This window comes from Dermacentor albipictus, chromosome 2 (assembly GCF_038994185.2).
Source record: "Dermacentor albipictus isolate Rhodes 1998 colony chromosome 2, USDA_Dalb.pri_finalv2, whole genome shotgun sequence".
NCBI lineage: Eukaryota > Metazoa > Arthropoda > Arachnida > Ixodida > Ixodidae > Dermacentor > Dermacentor albipictus.
Window position 1 is genome coordinate 155,399,291 of NC_091822.1, and position 18,383 is coordinate 155,417,673.

At 49.4% G+C, this 18,383-nt stretch overlaps 1 protein-coding gene across 2 annotated transcripts; it reads right to left on the reverse strand.

The window, feature by feature from the left end:
- Nucleotides 1-656: 656 nt before the first annotated feature.
- On the reverse strand, nt 657-16,330 carry LOC135915483 (uncharacterized). 2 transcript variants are annotated; one of them, XM_065448576.1, is made up of 3 exons: nt 15,811-16,330; nt 4,013-4,280; nt 657-924 (listed from the first exon to the last, which is right to left on the reverse strand). In XM_065448576.1, the coding sequence occupies exons 1-3, from the start codon at nt 16,000-16,002 to the stop codon at nt 779-781; spliced, it is 606 nt and encodes a 201-aa protein (XP_065304648.1). In that variant the 5' UTR covers nt 16,003-16,330; the 3' UTR covers nt 657-778. The 2 variants fall into 2 exon arrangements, with proteins under 2 accessions (XP_065304648.1, XP_065304649.1); XM_065448577.1 differs by having other exon boundaries at nt 781-963; nt 15,811-16,329.
- Between the last annotated feature and the right edge of the window lie 2,053 nt (nt 16,331-18,383).

Here is an 18,383-nt window from a genome sequence, read left to right on the forward strand (position 1 = left end):
TCTAATTCATTGTCATGTTGCTGTTGCATGCACTGGGATGTCTGCAAGTGGAGGATTTAATCAATACCGGTTTTGGAGAACCAGGAAACCTATCAAAGATGTGTGTGCTGGCCATTGTGCCTGTCAGGTCTGGTTCAGTTTAATTATTAATTGAATATACATATTGAATCATTGCATTTAAAAATTAAAACTCGTAGTACTTGTGCTATGGTGTACTGTTATGCAATACGTGAGCGGTACTCCCATCAGGTCCATGAATTTATATGCAAAACGAGGAGGTGTTGCTCATTGTGTGCCACTTTCAGTTGTATGTGTTTCTGTTGCATTTCAGCGTAACCAAGACTTTTTGTGAAAACCTAATTCCAAAAAAACTTTATTTGCACAGGCATTACCAGGTTTTAAGCCAAGCCATGTTCGAGACGAGCCAAACCTATATCCCGGCACTCCGATGGCGCCACATCATTCTTTAAGGAGCTTGCACTGACAATGGCTGCCACTTTCTCTCTAGGTAGTGCTGTAAGAAATTGTGTATTCTGCACCACCCGACTCGCTCCACCACACGACCTTTGCCTTTCATGCTCCGACCATATACGTCTTACCTGCTGCTCTGGCCAACCCCGTGTGCCACAGCCATTGTCAACGGAAAATGAAGAGAGTTGTTGGTCGACAAGTTTATTTGGCACTAATGGTTGAGCGCTGCACATGGGCGAGGAGGGAGGGGGGCAGGTGGCACCTGGTGGCTCTGGGCAATAAATAGTTTGTAGGGCGGCGGGTGCTTCTAGCGGTTGTCGTGCACGGCGTAGCAAAAGGATCCTCGTTCGTCGTCGCAGCTCAAGCGGCAACAGGCGAGTCCCGGTTCCTTGCAGTCCTCGTTGCCGACGCACGGGTCGCCGCACTCGTCTACCACTAAGTTGGCAGGGCACGCTGCCATGCGGACAAGAAGGGCATCACATCAGTCGTCATCTAGAACAGTCGAGAACAGCACACAAGCTCGGGTCAGGACCGGACGCTTCTACGCATGCAGTGCAGTCTGTTTTCTGTTGCGGGCATCCCTGCGTGATCGTGTGGCGCGTTCTACAGCGTAGCTCGAGTAAATGCGGGCGTTGTACATTCTATAAATAAAAGGGGTGTTGTACATTCTATAAATTTTATTTCTGTCCTGCCACCTATGTAATTTTTTTTTCTTATAATTACCCACCGAGGGTCCCGGTTACAGTCTTCGACTTTGGGACCCTCGTCTGTAAAACGAAAATGTAACCGTTTCTTTGTTTGTAATGAATAAACTTGATTTGAATTTGAATTAAGATACTTTATGAAACGGCTCCACCGACGCGCTGCGTTTAGAATGTCGCGCTGCGCGAAATCTTGCGAGATCATCTTAGCGTTCCCCTCGCCGTGCTACGATAAAGCGTGTTCGCACGGTGCTATGCTCGTGCGATAAAGCCCTCATTAGCGCAATAGGCACATGTATAGGTGCATTTGCGCTGTAACGCCTTAAGTCCGGACCACACGTACGCTTGCGGACGCGCGCTAGTTCGCATCTACGCGCCTTGCACCTGCCGAACCTCGCGAGGAATGGTGGTTTGCATCCACAAAGACGCGCGACAGCGCGCGCTCACTAGGCTCGCTCATATAGACGTGCCTTGGAAGACATGACTTCGTTCTTTGTTATTGACATTATTTCGAGATGCTTCGATATCTATAAACGTAACTGCCACGTTTTTAGAGCTGTTAGATCAGCGCAAAAGGGAAAGATTAAGCATTTTCTCGCATGGTATGTATATCTGGCTTCGCTGATAGTTGAATGTACCGCGCCATAGCTACGTAGCCAGGCGCGCCGACGCTCTGCGTTTCGACGCATATACGGGCCGTGCCGCACTGTCTGCGCATGCGTGGGCGCGCGGACGCGAGATCGCGCGCGTCCGCAAGCGTTGCGTGTGGTCTGGGCTTTAGTAATGAGCTCTAGTAACGTAGCACGTACACGTTTCACAAACACTGTATGCGTAGCTTGTACAGACACGAGATCGCGGGTAGTGAGCACGTGGAAACCTAAAACCACGCGAGGGCAATTTTATTTATTCTCGGCGCAGATCGTCGCCGGGTCTATTTCCATAATGCTTAAAAACAGCGCTGCACACGTATACACCGGACGACATAAGAGGATGGGACACGCACGGCGCTGACTTACGAATGCGTCTATTGTTTCGAACGCGATTGTAAACCGTTCTCTGATGACACAAAAATCCTGTTCGTGCACAGTGATAGCAATACAAGGGAGGTGGCGGAAGCATTCCACATAATGAGAAAAAGCTAGTGGGTGTGTGTTAGTCGGCCTCCCGTAGCCTTATCTTTGAAGGGAATGGGCTTGTTGAACAGGGGTGAACAAGGTTTTAATCTCATCGGCGACCACGAGGCAATGTTTCGGGAATGACAAGTGCTTTTTATTCAAATGGAGCAGCTGCGCAAGTTTGATGTAAGGCTTCAAAAAAGCCATCGTGTTTTTTCCAATAAATGCAGTTGTAAGTCAGCGCCGTGTGTATCTCAGCGCTGTTTTTAAACATTGTGGAAAAGCACCAACTCGCCCGATCTGCCGTTGTTCTTCAGTCTATTTCGAGCCGCGCGATTCTTCGCTCTAACTATGGCTGAGAGCGAGACGATTGTATTGCGACTTAAAGCGGAAACCACGTGGTAAACAATCGAGGCATCGCTGCATCGTGACCATCAGATACACTGTGAAAAAAGGAACTTTAGCAAAAGTATAGTTTAGATATAGCATCTGTAAGATTTGTGCATGTTGCATGGCCGCCGGGTAGTCGATACTTGCCTAAATGCGAGGGAAGCCCAGACGCACAACCTCTGCAAGAAACACAGCTGGGCATTACTCGCTGGTTCTTTTTTTCTTTTTGCTGCGCATTTTTCTACATTGCGATGTTCAACAGCAGCGCTAAGCAAGTTTGGATTGTAAGTACTACTGGTTATTTTCAAGAAAATAATAAAAAAAACGCATTGATTGCCCTGTGATGCAGGTACGCCCCAGCAGAAGAGGAAACTATTTCAGGTGTGGTACATTGGGCAACATATTGGCCCTACGTGACAGATTGTCTGCCCAACATTGGGCATACAATGGGCCCGCTTGGAGTGATACATGGTTTACGCGCCTTTGCACTGTGGTTATTTATCTCGCTGTTGTTGAGATACTCGGGCACTAGCGCAAAGCGGGCTTATGGCATATATCGCTTGTAAACGTGGGAATAGTAATAAATTGACCTTTTTTTTTGCCGCTAGCACATGCCTTATCAGAGCGATCGCCAGGCTATAGAGTCCCAGCTTTACGTGTAAGCTGCCGACACGTCACTAAGTTCGCAACGGGCTCCTGGCGAAACTTCGCACCACCTTCGTCGCAACCTATTGTTTCGGATTCACGCTTATTCGCTTTCCGTTGGAGCGCTGGCGGATAAGTGCAAAAGGTTCGACGTTACAACCGTTGCAGTTTTCTGCTTTCGCCTCTGTTCTGCGCGGGTCCTGGCGGCTAATAAACAGCTTTGCGAGGGTTTAAGGCAGTGCACTCTAAGAACAGTTTACACCCTTTGGCTTGCCCCTTCTGCCACACAAAAATAATCGTCATCTGCCTTGATGCGTTTCCTTTCTTTATCGCTGCGAGCCCGGAACTTTCCAGTAACGAACGGCACGCGCGTTATCAGCATAGAACAGTTTACACCCTTTGGAGTGCCTCTTCTGATAACGCGCGTGCCGTTCGTCACTGGAAAGTTCCGGGCTTGCAGCGATAAAGAAAGGAAACGCATCAAGGCAGACGACGATTATTTTTGTGCGGCAGAAGGGGCAAGCCAAAGGGTGTAAACTGTTCTTAGAGTGTAGTAACATTTTGCTACGTCGCCCCTGCCGGATAGCGTGGGACCCTACAGTATACCGGCCGTAGTTCATTCGTAGGTTCATTACCGCCGCGTGCTCGCGTACGGGGTGCACAGACAACGGGAAGACGACAGGCACTCACCGGACTCTGGCCGGGTGGCCTTGCTCTTGATGCACGAGCCGGTGAGGCGCGCCAGCGTGACGAGCCGCGAGACGACGCAGCAGGGCCTCTGCCACCGGCGCGTCCCGGGGAACGCGTGCATGGCGCAGCAGCCGGTCTGCTTGCACTGGTCGCTCGTCTCGCACGCGTGCATGAAGCTCAGCGGGAAGGGGCACATCTCGTAGATGCCGAAGCCCAGGTCCAGCTGCCGGCCGCCGCTCGGCCGCCGGTCGCCGCCGGCCCCGTCCACCTGCGCGCGCGTTTTGGCGCCGGAACTGTCGCTGAGGGTGGCTTTCGCAAAATGGAAGTGAGGCGTGCAGACAGGACACAGGAGTAGAGAAGTGGACGACACGAACGCCGTGTTAGAGAAGAGTAGAGAATAGAGTAGAGGAACACAAGAGTAGAGAAGTGGACAACACGAACGCCGTGTTAGAGTAGAGTAGAGAATAGAGTAGAGAGACACAAGAGTAGAAAAGTGGACAACACGAACGCCGTGTTAGAGAAGAGTAGAGAATAGAGTAGAGGAACACAAGAGTAGAGAAGTGGACAACACGAACGCCGTGTTAGAGTAGAGTAGAGAATAGAGTAGATAGACACAAGAGTAGAAAAGTGGACAACACGAACGCCGTGTTAGAGAAGAGTAGAGTAGAGAATAGAGTAGAGAGACACAAGAGTAGAGAAGTGGACAACGCGAACGCCGTGTTAGAGAAGAGTAGATAATAGAGTAGAGAGAAACAAGAGTAGGAAAGTGGACAACACGAACGCCGGCGTTCGTGTTGTCCACTTCTCTACTCTTGTGTCCTGTCTGCACGCCTCACTTCTATTTTGCATAATGAATCCTTACCAACTAGCTCAGCTTTCTGTCGTTCGTGGCTTTTGCGAATAGCATTTCGTAGGTACCGTTATGCTAAATTACTTTTGAAGAGAGAGAGAGAGAGAGCAAACGATGAATGAAAGGTAGGGAGGCTAACCAGGGCCGAGCCCGGTAGGCTACCCTACACCGGGGAAAGGGAGAAGGGGACGGAAAGAATAAAAGAAGAAGAGAAAGTCCACTGGGGATATCGTTCGGTCACTCGGTCCGGATCACAAGACGCCGACTCAATCCGGTAGCTTTCAAATATCGCAGCAGCGCTTTTGTGGCCTTTAGTATATATAGCCGTGATATGCGAGGCCATGATCTTGTTCAAGGTGAACGGTTTTCTATCTAACTGATTGAGAGCTGTGTAGAGGTCACGTCTTTCATTTTCAGAAGATGGGCAGTAGCACATTAGGTGTTCTATGGTTTCCTCGACACCGCAGGCGTTGCACTCGGCGCTATCAGCTTTTGAAAGGATGGGCACGCGTGAGTATACAAGCACGATATCTGCCGCATACTTTAAGAATGGAAGAAGCACAGTGTGCTGGTGACCACTTTCACTTCGGTCTATTGCGTGGGAAACGAGACGCGTGCGAAGTTGCAGAGACTCTATCTACGATACGCTCCTCGATCGCGATCGTAAGAAGGACACATATATACAGCAAGTATGAATGTCGGGAAATACTTGTACTTTGATGCCAAGGTCGAGAAATTTCTGAGCTGCATGGTGTCATCGACACCGTGAGGTCATGAGATATACAGACAAGATCTGAGGACGTCGCGTGTAGCAAGCAGTGTTGCTCGTGAAAACTGAGCGCTCTACGGGTGTTCTGTCTGTGATCGAGCGTGGCAGCGGGGAAGATCACAGGAACTTTTGTATAACGCACCATAAAGAAACGGCGCCCGCCACTGCACCGTGACGTTATGGTTATAGTTTTGCGCTTTCCAATTATTGCAAGAAAGTCCGGAAAACAGTTAAAACAAAGAAAAGTAGTGATGATTCTGAGTTTATATAAAATATCTCGTTCTCCCGGGGCCCTCAATTGTCATGACAAGATCGTGTCGTGACTACATATTAAAAAGAAAATGCGTGAGGAGGTCAAGGTACCCTTCGTGATAACTCCTCGCACCGTACATGTTCGTCAAGCATATACATAGTACGAGGGTTCCTTCGAAGGTAATGCCCTGAATAATTGGGGAACTAGAAGTTCCGTGCCGCACGCCCGCGTCGATGGAATGACGCATCTGTGACAAACCTTCGCGCGGACAGCATGTTTGACATCTATAGACAAAGAGATGTCCTGTCAAGGTATTATTTATAACTTCTCAGACTACTAAGACGCTCACGGGGCGGTCTTCTTTGGTTCTCGTGCCACTTGCAGTGAAACATTTTCCCCGAATTTCATTACACCAGCGAGTCATTCTATTAGCGCGCTCAGATCGCGAAACTATGAATAAGGCGGAACTGTCAGCACTGTTCGACACGTATTAACAGTTTGAACCTTGCCGCCAAGATAGTTCCGAAATGTCAGGCGTATATACTGCTGAAAAAAATTGTTCAGCCGCCATTTGCCCGAGGAATGCATATCCGAGGCTTTCCCATCGATGCTATGCGCTGAACCTATGCCGGCCTTTCCTGTATCCTGTCCGAACTTTGAACGCCGTTCTAGACCTTTCGCTGCTTGAATCGCAAGGAGCGTGCTGCAACGACCGATACCAATAAGGGCAAACGTGTGTGGCACATTGCAACGAATCGTACAACGGCTTTAAACGCGTCTGCGGCATGTAAATGCCGACTGTTTATTAAAAAAAAAAAAACGTTTCCACGGTTTATTGCTTTCTCTGTTTTTATATTGCTCTCGACGCTGTTCTTGTGAAACGGGTGAAACTAAAATGTGAATGACAAAAAGAGAGGCTGAAAAAAAAAAATGGCTGTGGCTTAGCTAAGTTTAAGCCCAGGATGCGAAGCATACTAGCCTTTATTTTAGTTGTTGAACCACTGTTTAGCCTGGTGAACTGCTGTTGCTTGGCTATATTTGGTTCGGCTAGACGAAGAAACAACTCATGCAGGCGAGTGCACGAGCTGAGACCCGGCTATGTAGCTATGCGGCCGCAAGCGAGCGCACGAGTTGAGCCTCCACTTTTGCAGCTGTTCTGACGTCATATGGTAGCTACGCGGCCGCGCGCGGCGCAGCAAGGAAGAGCGTGGTTGTGCGGCTAGTATGCTTCGCATAAAAATTCACCCACGATTACGGGACTCCCTAATGCGAAATTTGAGCGCAGCTCTATACGTGTTTTCGTTTCGCGATATGTTGGCTGGCGTGGACACATCTCATGCGGCACGTTGCGAACGGAGCGAAGTGTGGCGCCACTGCCTCGCTCATCTGGAGATCACGAGAGGCAGCGCGTGGATGACGCGTGGGAGCGATTCACAGCGGCCGCCGCCGACACACCTTCCAGACGACGCGTTAAGGCCTCTCAGATGGAAGGGCTTTACGACGCACGCTACACTGGCGCCATCTCGTAGGCACCGTCGCCGCACTACACTTCTCACGCTTTCGCCGTACCCTCCTCCGCTTTCCGCCTCACGGTTCAGCTGCACCTCCCTCTCCGCTTTTCCTCCTCGCGGCTCTTGTCGCTTTTTTTCATCCCCCCGCTGCTAGCCGCGTTCGCTTTTATATTTCGCCATGCTCGTTCGCCCGGTTAGGCCAGGAACGCCGATTCTCGCTGCAGGAACGGGCGCCTAGCAGCTGCGCTCTGAAGGCTCCGAATCGTATTGCACAGTAAAAGGAAGTTCTGATAAATTCAGTTTATCGCAAAAAATTAAATCCGAAGAAACGCCATCCGATTTCCCCTTAAAGTGAAAAACGCCGAACATTACATATAGTCATGAGGCACCAACCTCCCGAATACCGAAACTGGTGTGTAGAAACAAATATTGTAGTGAAATATTGTGACGGAGGCGAAATGAGGGCGAAGTGTATATTTACAGAATATATACAAAGCAAGGTAGGGTGAGAGGAGAACATTACTGATCCACCCCACGCGCAAGCGTCTTCATCGTCGTCGTCATCGCTCTGACTAAGCATTGCATTAATCCATGTGAGAACCGATCCGTAACCCCACCCTCCGGCGGTGGAAGCGCCGTCCTGTTGTATGCTGTGATGGCGAGAAGCTAGCAGAGCAATATGGCTTCTGCTGGGAAAAATGAACATCATTTGGTGACGAGGAGGTCGAAGAAGCAGAGATTCGGACGTGGAAAAGTTTAGCTGCACGGGCTCGAGCAACGAGGTCACTGGCGTATTCAGCCGAAAGAAGGAGAATCTCGAATCGCTTTGCAGGATGTCGGTCAAGCAGTAAATGAAATGGTGAATACCCAGCGGTGTAATGGTGTGACGAATTGTACGCAAATGTAACAAATGGTGGTCAGGTAAAACATGCATGGCCAGCATCTCAATTAGCGTTTGGTTCGGGCGCTCGGTCAGTCCATATTCGTCTGTGGATCGTAAGCCGTGGGGAGCTTATGTTCAGTGGACCAGGCACTAAAAAGGTCATCTTCCACTTTGGAGAGGAAGTACCTCTCGCGAACGGTGAAGAGGTGCCGAGGGGTGCCATGATGTAGCATTACGTCGTGGAGGAGATAGCGGCGTCTGTAGAACAGCTTGAAGGCAATGCCCTAGTGATAGCGAAGGGCGTGACGTGGGCCGTCGCGACCGCAACACATTTATTTCCCGATAGGGACGTAGGTAAAGTACCTAGAAGGTCAAGGCCGACGCTGAAGAATGGCTCTGCAGGGACATCAATGCGTTGTAGTTGGCCAGCAGGCAGCACTGAAGGGAGCTTGCCGCGTTGGCATCATTCACAAGCAGCGACGCAGCGGATCACGCAACGGTACATACCAGGCCAGAAAAACCGACGCCGGATGCATGCGTAAGTACTGGAGACACCTAGTTGAAGTGCAATGGGTACATCGTGAAGCTGGCGAGGAACACTGGAGCGTAGATCGCGAGGTAGGACAAGCAGATCTGGGCCATCTGAACTGAGGTTACGACGATACACAACGTTGTCGTCTAGCTCAAACACGCGAACATGTAAGGGTTCTAGTGATGGAGAGGTTAGACCGTCGGCGATGAGCCGTAAAGACGCGTCTCGTCGCTGTCCGATGGGGATATCATCGGAAGCAAGGATGGACAATACGCAGGCGTCTGAGTCGGCGTCATTGAGGTCGGGACCATCGACAGGCTGACGTGACAAGCAATCTGCATCTTGGTGCAATCGTCCAGACTTGTGGACAACAAACGGGTACTCTTTGAGCCGTAGTGCCCGGTCCAGACGGATCCTTGAGTGACGAGAGCCAGCAGAGGGGCATGATTGTCTGTAGTCACAGAAAAAAGTTTGGTTTAACAAGTAAGGTCTAAATTTGGTGAAAGCCCGCATAAAGCCATACACTCGCGTTCAGTGATGGAGAAGTTCCGTTCAGACAATGAAAGAAGGCGACTGGCCTAGCATACACTAGGACGGCGCTTCCGCCGCTGGAGGGTGATGTTACAGATCGGTTCTCACATGAATTAACGCGATGCTTAAGCACAGCGATGAAGACGACGATGAAAACGCTTGCGCGTGGGGTGGATCAGTCATCTTCTCTTACCCTACCTTGCTTTGTATATACTCTGCAAATATACACTTCGCCTAATTTCGTGCTTCTTCAAGAGTTTAGTAAGAGCGCGGGCGATGGTCTGCGAAGTTCCAGACAAAGCGACGAAAGTAGGAACAAAATCCTGCATATATTCGGACATCTTTGAGCACTGCACGGGACATTTTTGCACTGCTCGCACCTTGTCAAAACACCGGCCGCACTCACAAGGTGACCGAGCGTATAGTTATCTGGCGTCGCCCGAAAGGGAACTTGGCAGAGTTCAGTCGAAGAGTGGTTCTACGGAAAACGGCAAGAACGGCTGCCAAACTTAGGCGACTAGACAATGACATCGTTTAAATAGCATAGACAGATGGACTACTTATATCTCCGCAGCAAAGAGTCCATCACACGTTCGAAACTTGCTGGGGCATTACGCAGTCCGAACGGCATGACCTTGAATTGGTACAGGCCATCTGGCGTAATAAAGGCAGTTTCTTCGCGCTCCACAGGGTCGACTAAAATCTGCCAATAGCCGAACTGAAGGTCGATAGACGAAAAATATTGCGCTCCATGAAGGCCATGAAGGCCTACCTAGGTGACTGGGTACGATCGGGAGCGATGAGAGAGATTTAGAATTGGGGACCCAAGTGGGTTTGGGGACACAAAGAAATTGCGGGCCGCAAGCGCGAATGCTCAAAACACAAGCCAGTCTTGGGTTCTTGCGTTCGCATTGACCGAAGACCCAGAAATCGAAAACAAGCGTGAGTTCCCAAGCCATCTTGGGTCGCCCTCGCGGACAAGGAGGAATTGCGAAATAGCCAAGTGATCCGTACGGCTAACACAGTGATTACGTTTATTACGTCTTATTGTTGGCCCCCTTTTAGCCCAAGAACGCATTCTGTTAGTTTTCACTTGCAAGAAAAACTTTTTTTGCTTTCAAGCACCTTTTTATTTTCCCCACTGCGGCGTCCCGAGCGCTCGACCCAATGCTGTCTGCGTTTGATTCAATTCTCAGACTAAGCTGCGCGATCCTCTAAACCCAAGAGCAGCGTACCCAACGCGGCCTGGGGACTCAGAGTCTTGGGTCGCCAATTCTAAAATCACCTTGGTAATGTCGTCGATAGGCGAAGGAACGAAGTTGGCGAAGTAAGAAGGTGGCGGAACAAGTGCACCCAAATCTTGCAGGGATCAAGCGCGGAAATGGTGACCAGTGGCAGATTTGCGGATGGAATAAAGTTTTTTGATTGATTGATTGATTGATAGATAGATAGATAGATAGATAGATAGATAGATAGATAGATAGATAGATAGATAGATAGATAGATAGATAGATAGATAGATAGATTGATTGATTGATTGATTGATTGATTGATTGATTGATTGATGGCCTTGCGGGATAACCTTAGTCAACAGGCTTACATTGAGAAGGGGAACGACCACTGTATTGTCAGCAACCGAAACAATGGTGTGAGCAAGGCCGACGTCGCGGGCTAACAGAACGTCGGCAACCGGAGACAAGACGCAGTCGGTCGCCATCGGGAATATCGCGTGAAGACGTCAAAGTAACGTGTGTAGCAGCCGGAGGCGACAAGCGAACGTGATGGCGAGCGCGTAAGCGTGGTGGTATGTGGGCTGGAATGCCGGAAAGATGGGGCAGCTCCAGCTGAGGAGCACCGGTCGCACAATCGATGAGAACAGAATGAGTGGACAAAAGATCTAAGCCGTGGATTAGGTCATATGCGGGCACTTCTCCATGACGGCAAATTGGACGAAAGCGGGATTACCAGCAATGCAGACGGGGGCGGTGTACGTCCCCGTCTAACACAGCGCTTGTCCTTGTCTGTCTTCCTTGTGTCTGTGGTTTTATTTGCGCTAAGCTACTACTTCAAATATGGATGACCAACTAGCCCAACAGTCAACCCTTCTACGTCCCAAGAACGGCAGGAGTTCCTCCATCAGCTACGCGCAGGATGCGGTAGGCGTGAGCACTTTATGAAGGCGACGACGAAGACCTGCGCCCATTAGAGAGATATGCGCCCTAGTGTCGACGAGTGCAGAAACAGCGAAGTCTTCAACATCAACGTCTAACAAGCTTCGTCTCGTCGGCAGCCTCATAAGAGGATTTATGGTGGAAGATTTAATTTTGCCGATAGGCACGTACAGATCTAAAGGGGGGACGACGGGCGGCGAGTCTGCGGTAGGCGACACGGCATCGGAGCATCGAGACGGCATTGTGGGAGCATCGGAGTTGGGGAAATACGACTGGGTTGAAGGTGGGAAGCGGCTGCTGCCCGGACGGTGGTAAGGGGTAGACGACGTTCGAGGTGGCAGGGACCATCGTGAGGTGTAGTAACGCGCGACGTGGCCGATACGGTGACAAAGCATATCGGTCGACGTTCCATGCAGCAAGGTCGCGATATCGTGTAGGGAATCGCTGCTCTCGATAGGATGAGAGCGTACGCCGCGAAGCTTGCGTTGGGCTGCCGCGTGGTCTTCGCAAGTTGCTTCTGTGTTGGGAAGCCGGGCAAACGCGTGACCAATGCGCCGGCTTTAAGCCTGCTCAAGGCGCCGGCACTCATTTATACAGTGAAAGCTCGTTAATTCGAACTTCAATAATTCGAATTTATGGATAATTCGAACTGTACGATTTGGTCCGGCCAAGCTCCACAGAAGTCTATGTATAAAAAAGTCCCTTAATTCGAACGCGAGAAGGTTCCCTCACGGATAATTCGAACTACGCTCGCCTGGCACACGGCCAGAGAAACGCGCCTACTGCCTACACACAAGGCTGTATTGCCTCCGAAACGGAGAGAACGGCGAGAGAAGGCAAAATCGGAAAAAAATCTAACCGACGCGGGGTCAGCCAGAAGGCAGCGGCGGCTGCCGCTTCTCCGTTCTACGTAACCTCCGAGACTTCTTGCCCGTTGCGAATCTCGGAGTCTTTGTAAATCTTGTACAGCTGCTAATGTGCGGAGATGGCACGGCAAGCTCCAAAACACAGCGAATCAAGTATGTCGCAGCTGCGGTTGCAATCAAGAGCCAACGAATCAGGGCCTTCGCCACCTTCACATGTTCAGCGTCTTTGTCTCGGCAGTCTTCATCGGTTGTGCACCTCTGTTTTCAGCTTAGGAGGTATCGGCCGTCGCGATTCATTGTGATGGTGTTAAGCCTCGGCTAACGTTCGTTTCGGTGGACATCGGTGGTGTGGCACAGTCGGACCCAGAGCTTCAACTTGAAGATGGCGTGTGCCACTTTCTGACACGCCAAATTTCTGACATGCCCTACTGCTTCCGAATCGCAGTGTACTGTTGCCCTCCTTCACTTTCGTTAGTTCGAACTTTCGTTAATTCGAACTGAAGCGGCTTCCCCTTGAGGTTCGAATTAACGAGCTTTTACTGTATAATGGCGTCGACTGCAGAAAAGGAAAATCGCACATTCAAATATTGAAGGCGTCGTCGGCGATCGTTTTCAAGATATGCCCAGCCTTGTCGGCCCCCGGCATCTCAGCGTCGACCTTTCGGCGTAGCGATAACACGTGACGTAACACGATAACACGTGACTTCTATGAACGTGACGTAATATTCTGTAGACGCCTGCGCAGGTGACGCTAGCATCTATTTCGCGGCGACCTTCCGGACAACGGGCTTCCCAATTAGTGTCGTAGATATTCTTTGCAGGTGTCCCACCCAGCTCCCGAGCTCTGCTTCGTGGTTATCGAACCGTACTATCGCAGTGCCTTTGGCGTCGAATATTTTCCATCGGTTCCCATCGGTTGTTGGCACTCACGCGTTCGCACTCCGCCAGCCACTCTTCAACGTCCGGTTCACCAGGACCGCGGAACCTACGTGCCAGTAACCCGGGGTTGCACAAGCACGACCGTTGAAGTGGCGGGCGCTGGTGCAGGCGCCGTGTCTTCCGCCATTGCAGACAGACGTCCGAAACGACGGTCGCTGCGGAGTTCCGTTGCGAGGCGTGACGTACCCCCGCACCTCCACCAAAGTGTGACGGAGGCCAGACGTAGGCGAAGGATATATTTACAGAATATTTACAAAGAAATGTAGCGCAAGAGACGATGACTGATCCGCCCCACGCGCAAGCGTCTTCACCGTCGTTTTCATCGCTCTACCTAGCATCGCGTTCGTCTATGTACGGATCACTCCGTAACAATGTTTTGTGGTGCTCCGGTGTCTGGCCAGTACTTTCCCTAAGGATATACCATACGTGGACACTTAACACGAACAAATGCAACGTCGAAAATTGCATATTAGTACTCCTTTAAACCTCTGTTAGCTACGCCATCGTCCGCGAAATTGCCGGCGCGACTTAGTGTTCCTGCCAAATATGACCTTCAACATCGCGTTTGTGCTATTTAAGGGCTTCATGTGGGAGATATTTAGCTAAAAGGCTTTCGCTGTTACCGAAGCGGTACACGAAGATTGTTCTGATTTTCTTGTTGATCATGCAATGAGGAAGTATATGTCAGAAGACTGCAACGATTCCCAGAGCGAATGCGGTGGTTATGAGCGATAACTTTTAGGCTTGTGGGTTATCTCTTCGGCTCCTTGTGCCAATGGCCGTTCGCATCCTCCCGTTTCAACAGCCGAATTCTGTCGAGTGAGGCTAGCTTGCAGGAAGGACTCTTTGAGGAGATACCAGACATTGTTTGGGATATTAATGGCCTTAGCGAGTTTAGAACTGGTGAGGGTTATGTAGTACTGGTTAACGGCCATGTCCTCTGCTACTCTGGAGGTCTCCTACGCTTTAACATCCACTCAAACTAGATCAGTTTTATTAAGATGTTGAATTAGCAATGGGAAAAGTGCAAACTCAGTATATTGTAGGAATGGGCGACTTCAATGCGAAGTGGGGAAAAAAGCGGGCTGGTTGACAAGCAATTTGCAACTACGGCGTCGATTCTAGGAACGTAGAGGACAGATGCTGGTAGAATTTGGCAGAAAGGAATAAGCTGAGAATAATGAACACTTTTTCAGGAAGCGTAGCAAGAGAAAGCGAACCTGGAAAAGCCGTAATGGTGTGTGTGTGTGTGTGTGTGTGTGTGTGTGTGTGTGTGTGTGTGTGTGTGTGTGTGTGTGTGTGTGTGTGTGTGTGTGTGTGTGTGTGTGTGTGTGTGTGAAGTGATTTTATAGAGAATGGAAGATACAAGTGCAGTGCCGTAATTGTCTTTCACATGAGGGCACCTCAACAGCACTGCACGGGCAAAGGGGTGTGTGTGGAGAAAAAGATGTAGAGAGGAAAGGAAAAGAAGGGAGGGGCCAACCCTCGTGTACTCGGGTACATGGTGTCGCAACACACCAAACGCCTGCTGACGCAGACGCCCCTGCGGGGGCCGTAATGGTGAAACAAGAAATGAAATTGATTTCATACTTTCTGCCGATCCCAGCATAGCGCAGGATGTAGAAGTGATAGGTAGGGTAAAGTGCAGTGATCAGTGGGGGCTAGGATTCACCTCGATTTGAAGAGAGAAAAAGTAAAACTGGTCAAGAAGAAACAGGTCAACCTAGAGGCAGTAAGGGTAAAAGCAGACTAATTCAGGTTGGTGCTTGCAAACAAATATGCAGCTTTCGAACAGAGAGATGAAGCTGACATAAAGGTAATGAATGAAACCGTAACTATGATGGCTTCAGAGGTAGCAATTGAAGTGGGAGGCAGGGCACCAAGGCAACCAGTAGGCAAGCTCTCCCAAGTAACAAAACACCTAATAAAGAAAAGACACAGAATGAGAGTGTCTAACTCAAGAGACAAGACAGAATTCACGGAGCTGTCAAAACTGATATTCGAGATTATAACATGAGAAAGACTGAAGAAGCCGTAAGAAATAGACGCAGCCTGATATCGGTGGGAAGGAAACTTAGCATAGAACAAACCAAGCTGTATGCGCTGAAAGATGAGCAGGCCAATATCATCAGCAATCTCAAGGGTATAGTAAAAGCACCGGAATAATTCTGTACTGACCTTTACAGTACCCAGAGGACTCAGGATAACTCCATTTGAAACAGTATAGCGGCATTCCATAAATTATAATATCGCTGTTTGTTTAATTTCACCCCCCGCCGAAGTGCAGGGGAGCGCTTTACGCCCGTGTAATCAAATTTAGGTGCAGATTAAATTTACATCCTCGGGTGGTGCAAATTAAGCCGGAGCCCTCCACTACGCGGCGTCCCTCGGTTTCCACTGTACAGCTTCGGGTCGTTGAACCTCACGATTTATCTTTATTTTCTTTTTTTCCCCTTCTTTATAGCATCGCGCGCTTCAATTGAATTCGCTCACCTTGTTGTCGAGGGCGGTGCCGTCATCGGACGCGTTGAGGCCCACCGCCAAAGCGTACAGGTGCTCGGGCGATAGGCTGGCGTCTGCTTCCGGCAGGTTCGAGCAGACGACCACGACGACACCCACGAGAAGCGTCGTCAACGTCATTACCGTTAACAGCGGCTTCGCAGCACTACTCCGTCGCGCAGACATCGTGGCGCGTTCAGCGCGGCGATGGAGGACGATGACAGCGATCTCGGTGGCGGTGGTGGACCGGGCGCACGCAGTGTTCGGTCCGCTGCGCTCAACGGATCCGATAGCGGGATCTCCTCTCCTCGGGCGCAAAGGGGGGCCTGTCGTTGGCGGGGCAAGCACCCCCCTCGAGCGGCGAGGCGACCTGATGCTTCTTGCATTCCCAAAACTGGTCCTTCCTGGCCCGGTCGGGTATCCCCTCTTCGTGCGGGCACGGCCGATCGTCGCCACCGCGAGGCGACATCAGGAAGTTGGCCGCAAGCCTTCGCCGTGTACTGCGAGCGGCCGATCAATCCGCTGTATAGCTGCGTTTTTTATTTTACTTTTTAACCGCCCCTCTCTCTCTCTCTTTCTGTTCTTGACCCGCGTGTCACCTTGGCCTGAGGCTGAGTATACGTGCGGGTAGCGACGCCCTTCCACTACAGCCTTTGTTGTTGCCGTGCGGGGCTGCGCAGGCCATCCGTTCTTATGTCAAAGCTTAAAGAAGGGCGAATTAAACGGGAACGTGAAGTTTGTATGGGTTCGTATATTCCACTTCAGGAACGTGTTCAGGAACGTTCAATAAATAAGTAAGCATCCTAAAGCGATGTGGTGTTGCCATTCAGTGTTACTCTTAAGAGACATTAAATAGAAACAATGAATATGTTTATACTAAGGAAGTATTCTTTCAGAACTCTATTCTCGGTAAATTCACAGTAACAGGTCGATTAACAGGAGAGAATATGAAGGCCAAAGTTGCACTTTTTTTAAACCCCAGTGCCGGCATAGCCGTGTGACGTCCGGGACTTCAAAGTATCTTTTTCCGTATTTGAGCCGTTGTGGCTAAATATACGTTCTTGAAGCTTGCTAAGTTGACTTTTTGGCTTCCTGGGAACACGACATACTATTGCTTATTTTAACCGATCAAAAAAAAAAAAACTGGCTGTGGCTTGGCTAAGGTTAAGCCCAGGATGCGAAGCATACTAGCCTTTATTTTAACGCGACAGCGTTAAGGAGCTCGTGTCGCAGAAAAACCGGTGTCGTCGGCGTCGGCTCAGGCGTGCGGCGCTTGCTCAGGTGCACATTTTGTTGTCGCGCCGAACGCTGCGTTGCTCGACGCTCACCGCGTCCGATGCGGGGCGCGTAGTCGCTGCGCCGTAGCAAAGCCACCTAGAAACAGTCTTTGTAGCACGCCGCAACCTTCGCTTCTCATTCCAACGAGCAGCTCCGTCTCCAGGAGGCACCTCACCTCGTGAGTGTCTAGCAGAGGCAAGCGCAGCTGCTTATATACCGCCGCGACGCCGCGAGCGACGGCGCGAGTTGGAGCCCCGTTTCACCTCTGTCGTGACGTCACGGTGTCACGTGGTATTGAAGGCGACATCGCCGCGCCTGAGGAGCTGGGTTGAGCTCTAGTAATATGCTTTGCATAAAAACTCGGCGGATCCCACGCACTGTGCCCTTACAAAAATTTTTATAGAAAATCCATAGACAGTCCATAGACATTTGTCTATGAAGTCTATAGACTGTCTATAGACATTTCTTTAGACTGGTCTATAGACAGTCTATAGATTTATGGCCGCACACTTTTTATAGACTGGTCTATAAAAAGTCTGAGTTTATAGACTGTCTATAGACATTTCTTTAGACTAGTCTATAGACAGTCTATAGACTTATGGCCGCACACTTTTTATAGACTAGTCTATAAAAAGTCTGAGTCTATAGACTGTCTATACACTGTCTATAGACTGTCTGTAGACTTATGGCCATACACTTTTTATAGACTAGTCTATAAAAAGTCTGAGTCTATAGATTGTCTATAGACTTTCGATAGACTTATGGCCATACACTTTTTATAGACTAGTCTATAAGAAGTCTAAGTCTATAGACTGTCTATAGACTTATGGCCATACACTTTTTATGGACTAGTCTATAAAAAGTCTGAGTCTAGTGTGTCTATGGATTAATTAAAATTCATGTTTGTAGACAGTTGTCTGCATAATGTCTATGGGCAAGTGTATAGGCTTACAGTTCTACTTTTGTAGACTGAAGTCTATGGAATGTCTACAGACAAAATGTATATATACTATAGACATTCTAGACTTCAGTCTACAAAAACAGAACTTTATAATCCAATACACTTTTTTCTATGACATTCTGCATACACTTGCCAACAAACATGCATTTTCATTAATTTATAGACACTCTATAGACACAGACATTTTATAGACAAGTCTACAAAGAGTGTATAAGGCCATAACTCCATAGCGGCTATCTACTAGTTTACATTTTTCATTACATGCGGTAGCAAAACGTTTTGAATGTATTTCATTTCATTTTATAGATATGAAATGCATGGAAATGCA

Coding starts and splice junctions, on each gene's coding strand:
- LOC135915483 (XM_065448576.1), bottom strand. CDS start 16,002: ATGTCTGCGCGACGGAGTAGTGCTGCGAAGCCGCTGTTAACGGTAATG. Junction 4,281..15,810: donor GCACCGCCCTCGACAACAAG/GTGAGCGAATTC, acceptor ACGCGCGCGCAG/GTGGACGGGGCCGGCGGCGA. Junction 925..4,012: donor GGCCACCCGGCCAGAGTCCG/GTGAGTGCCTGT, acceptor TCCGCATGGCAG/CGTGCCCTGCCAACTTAGTG.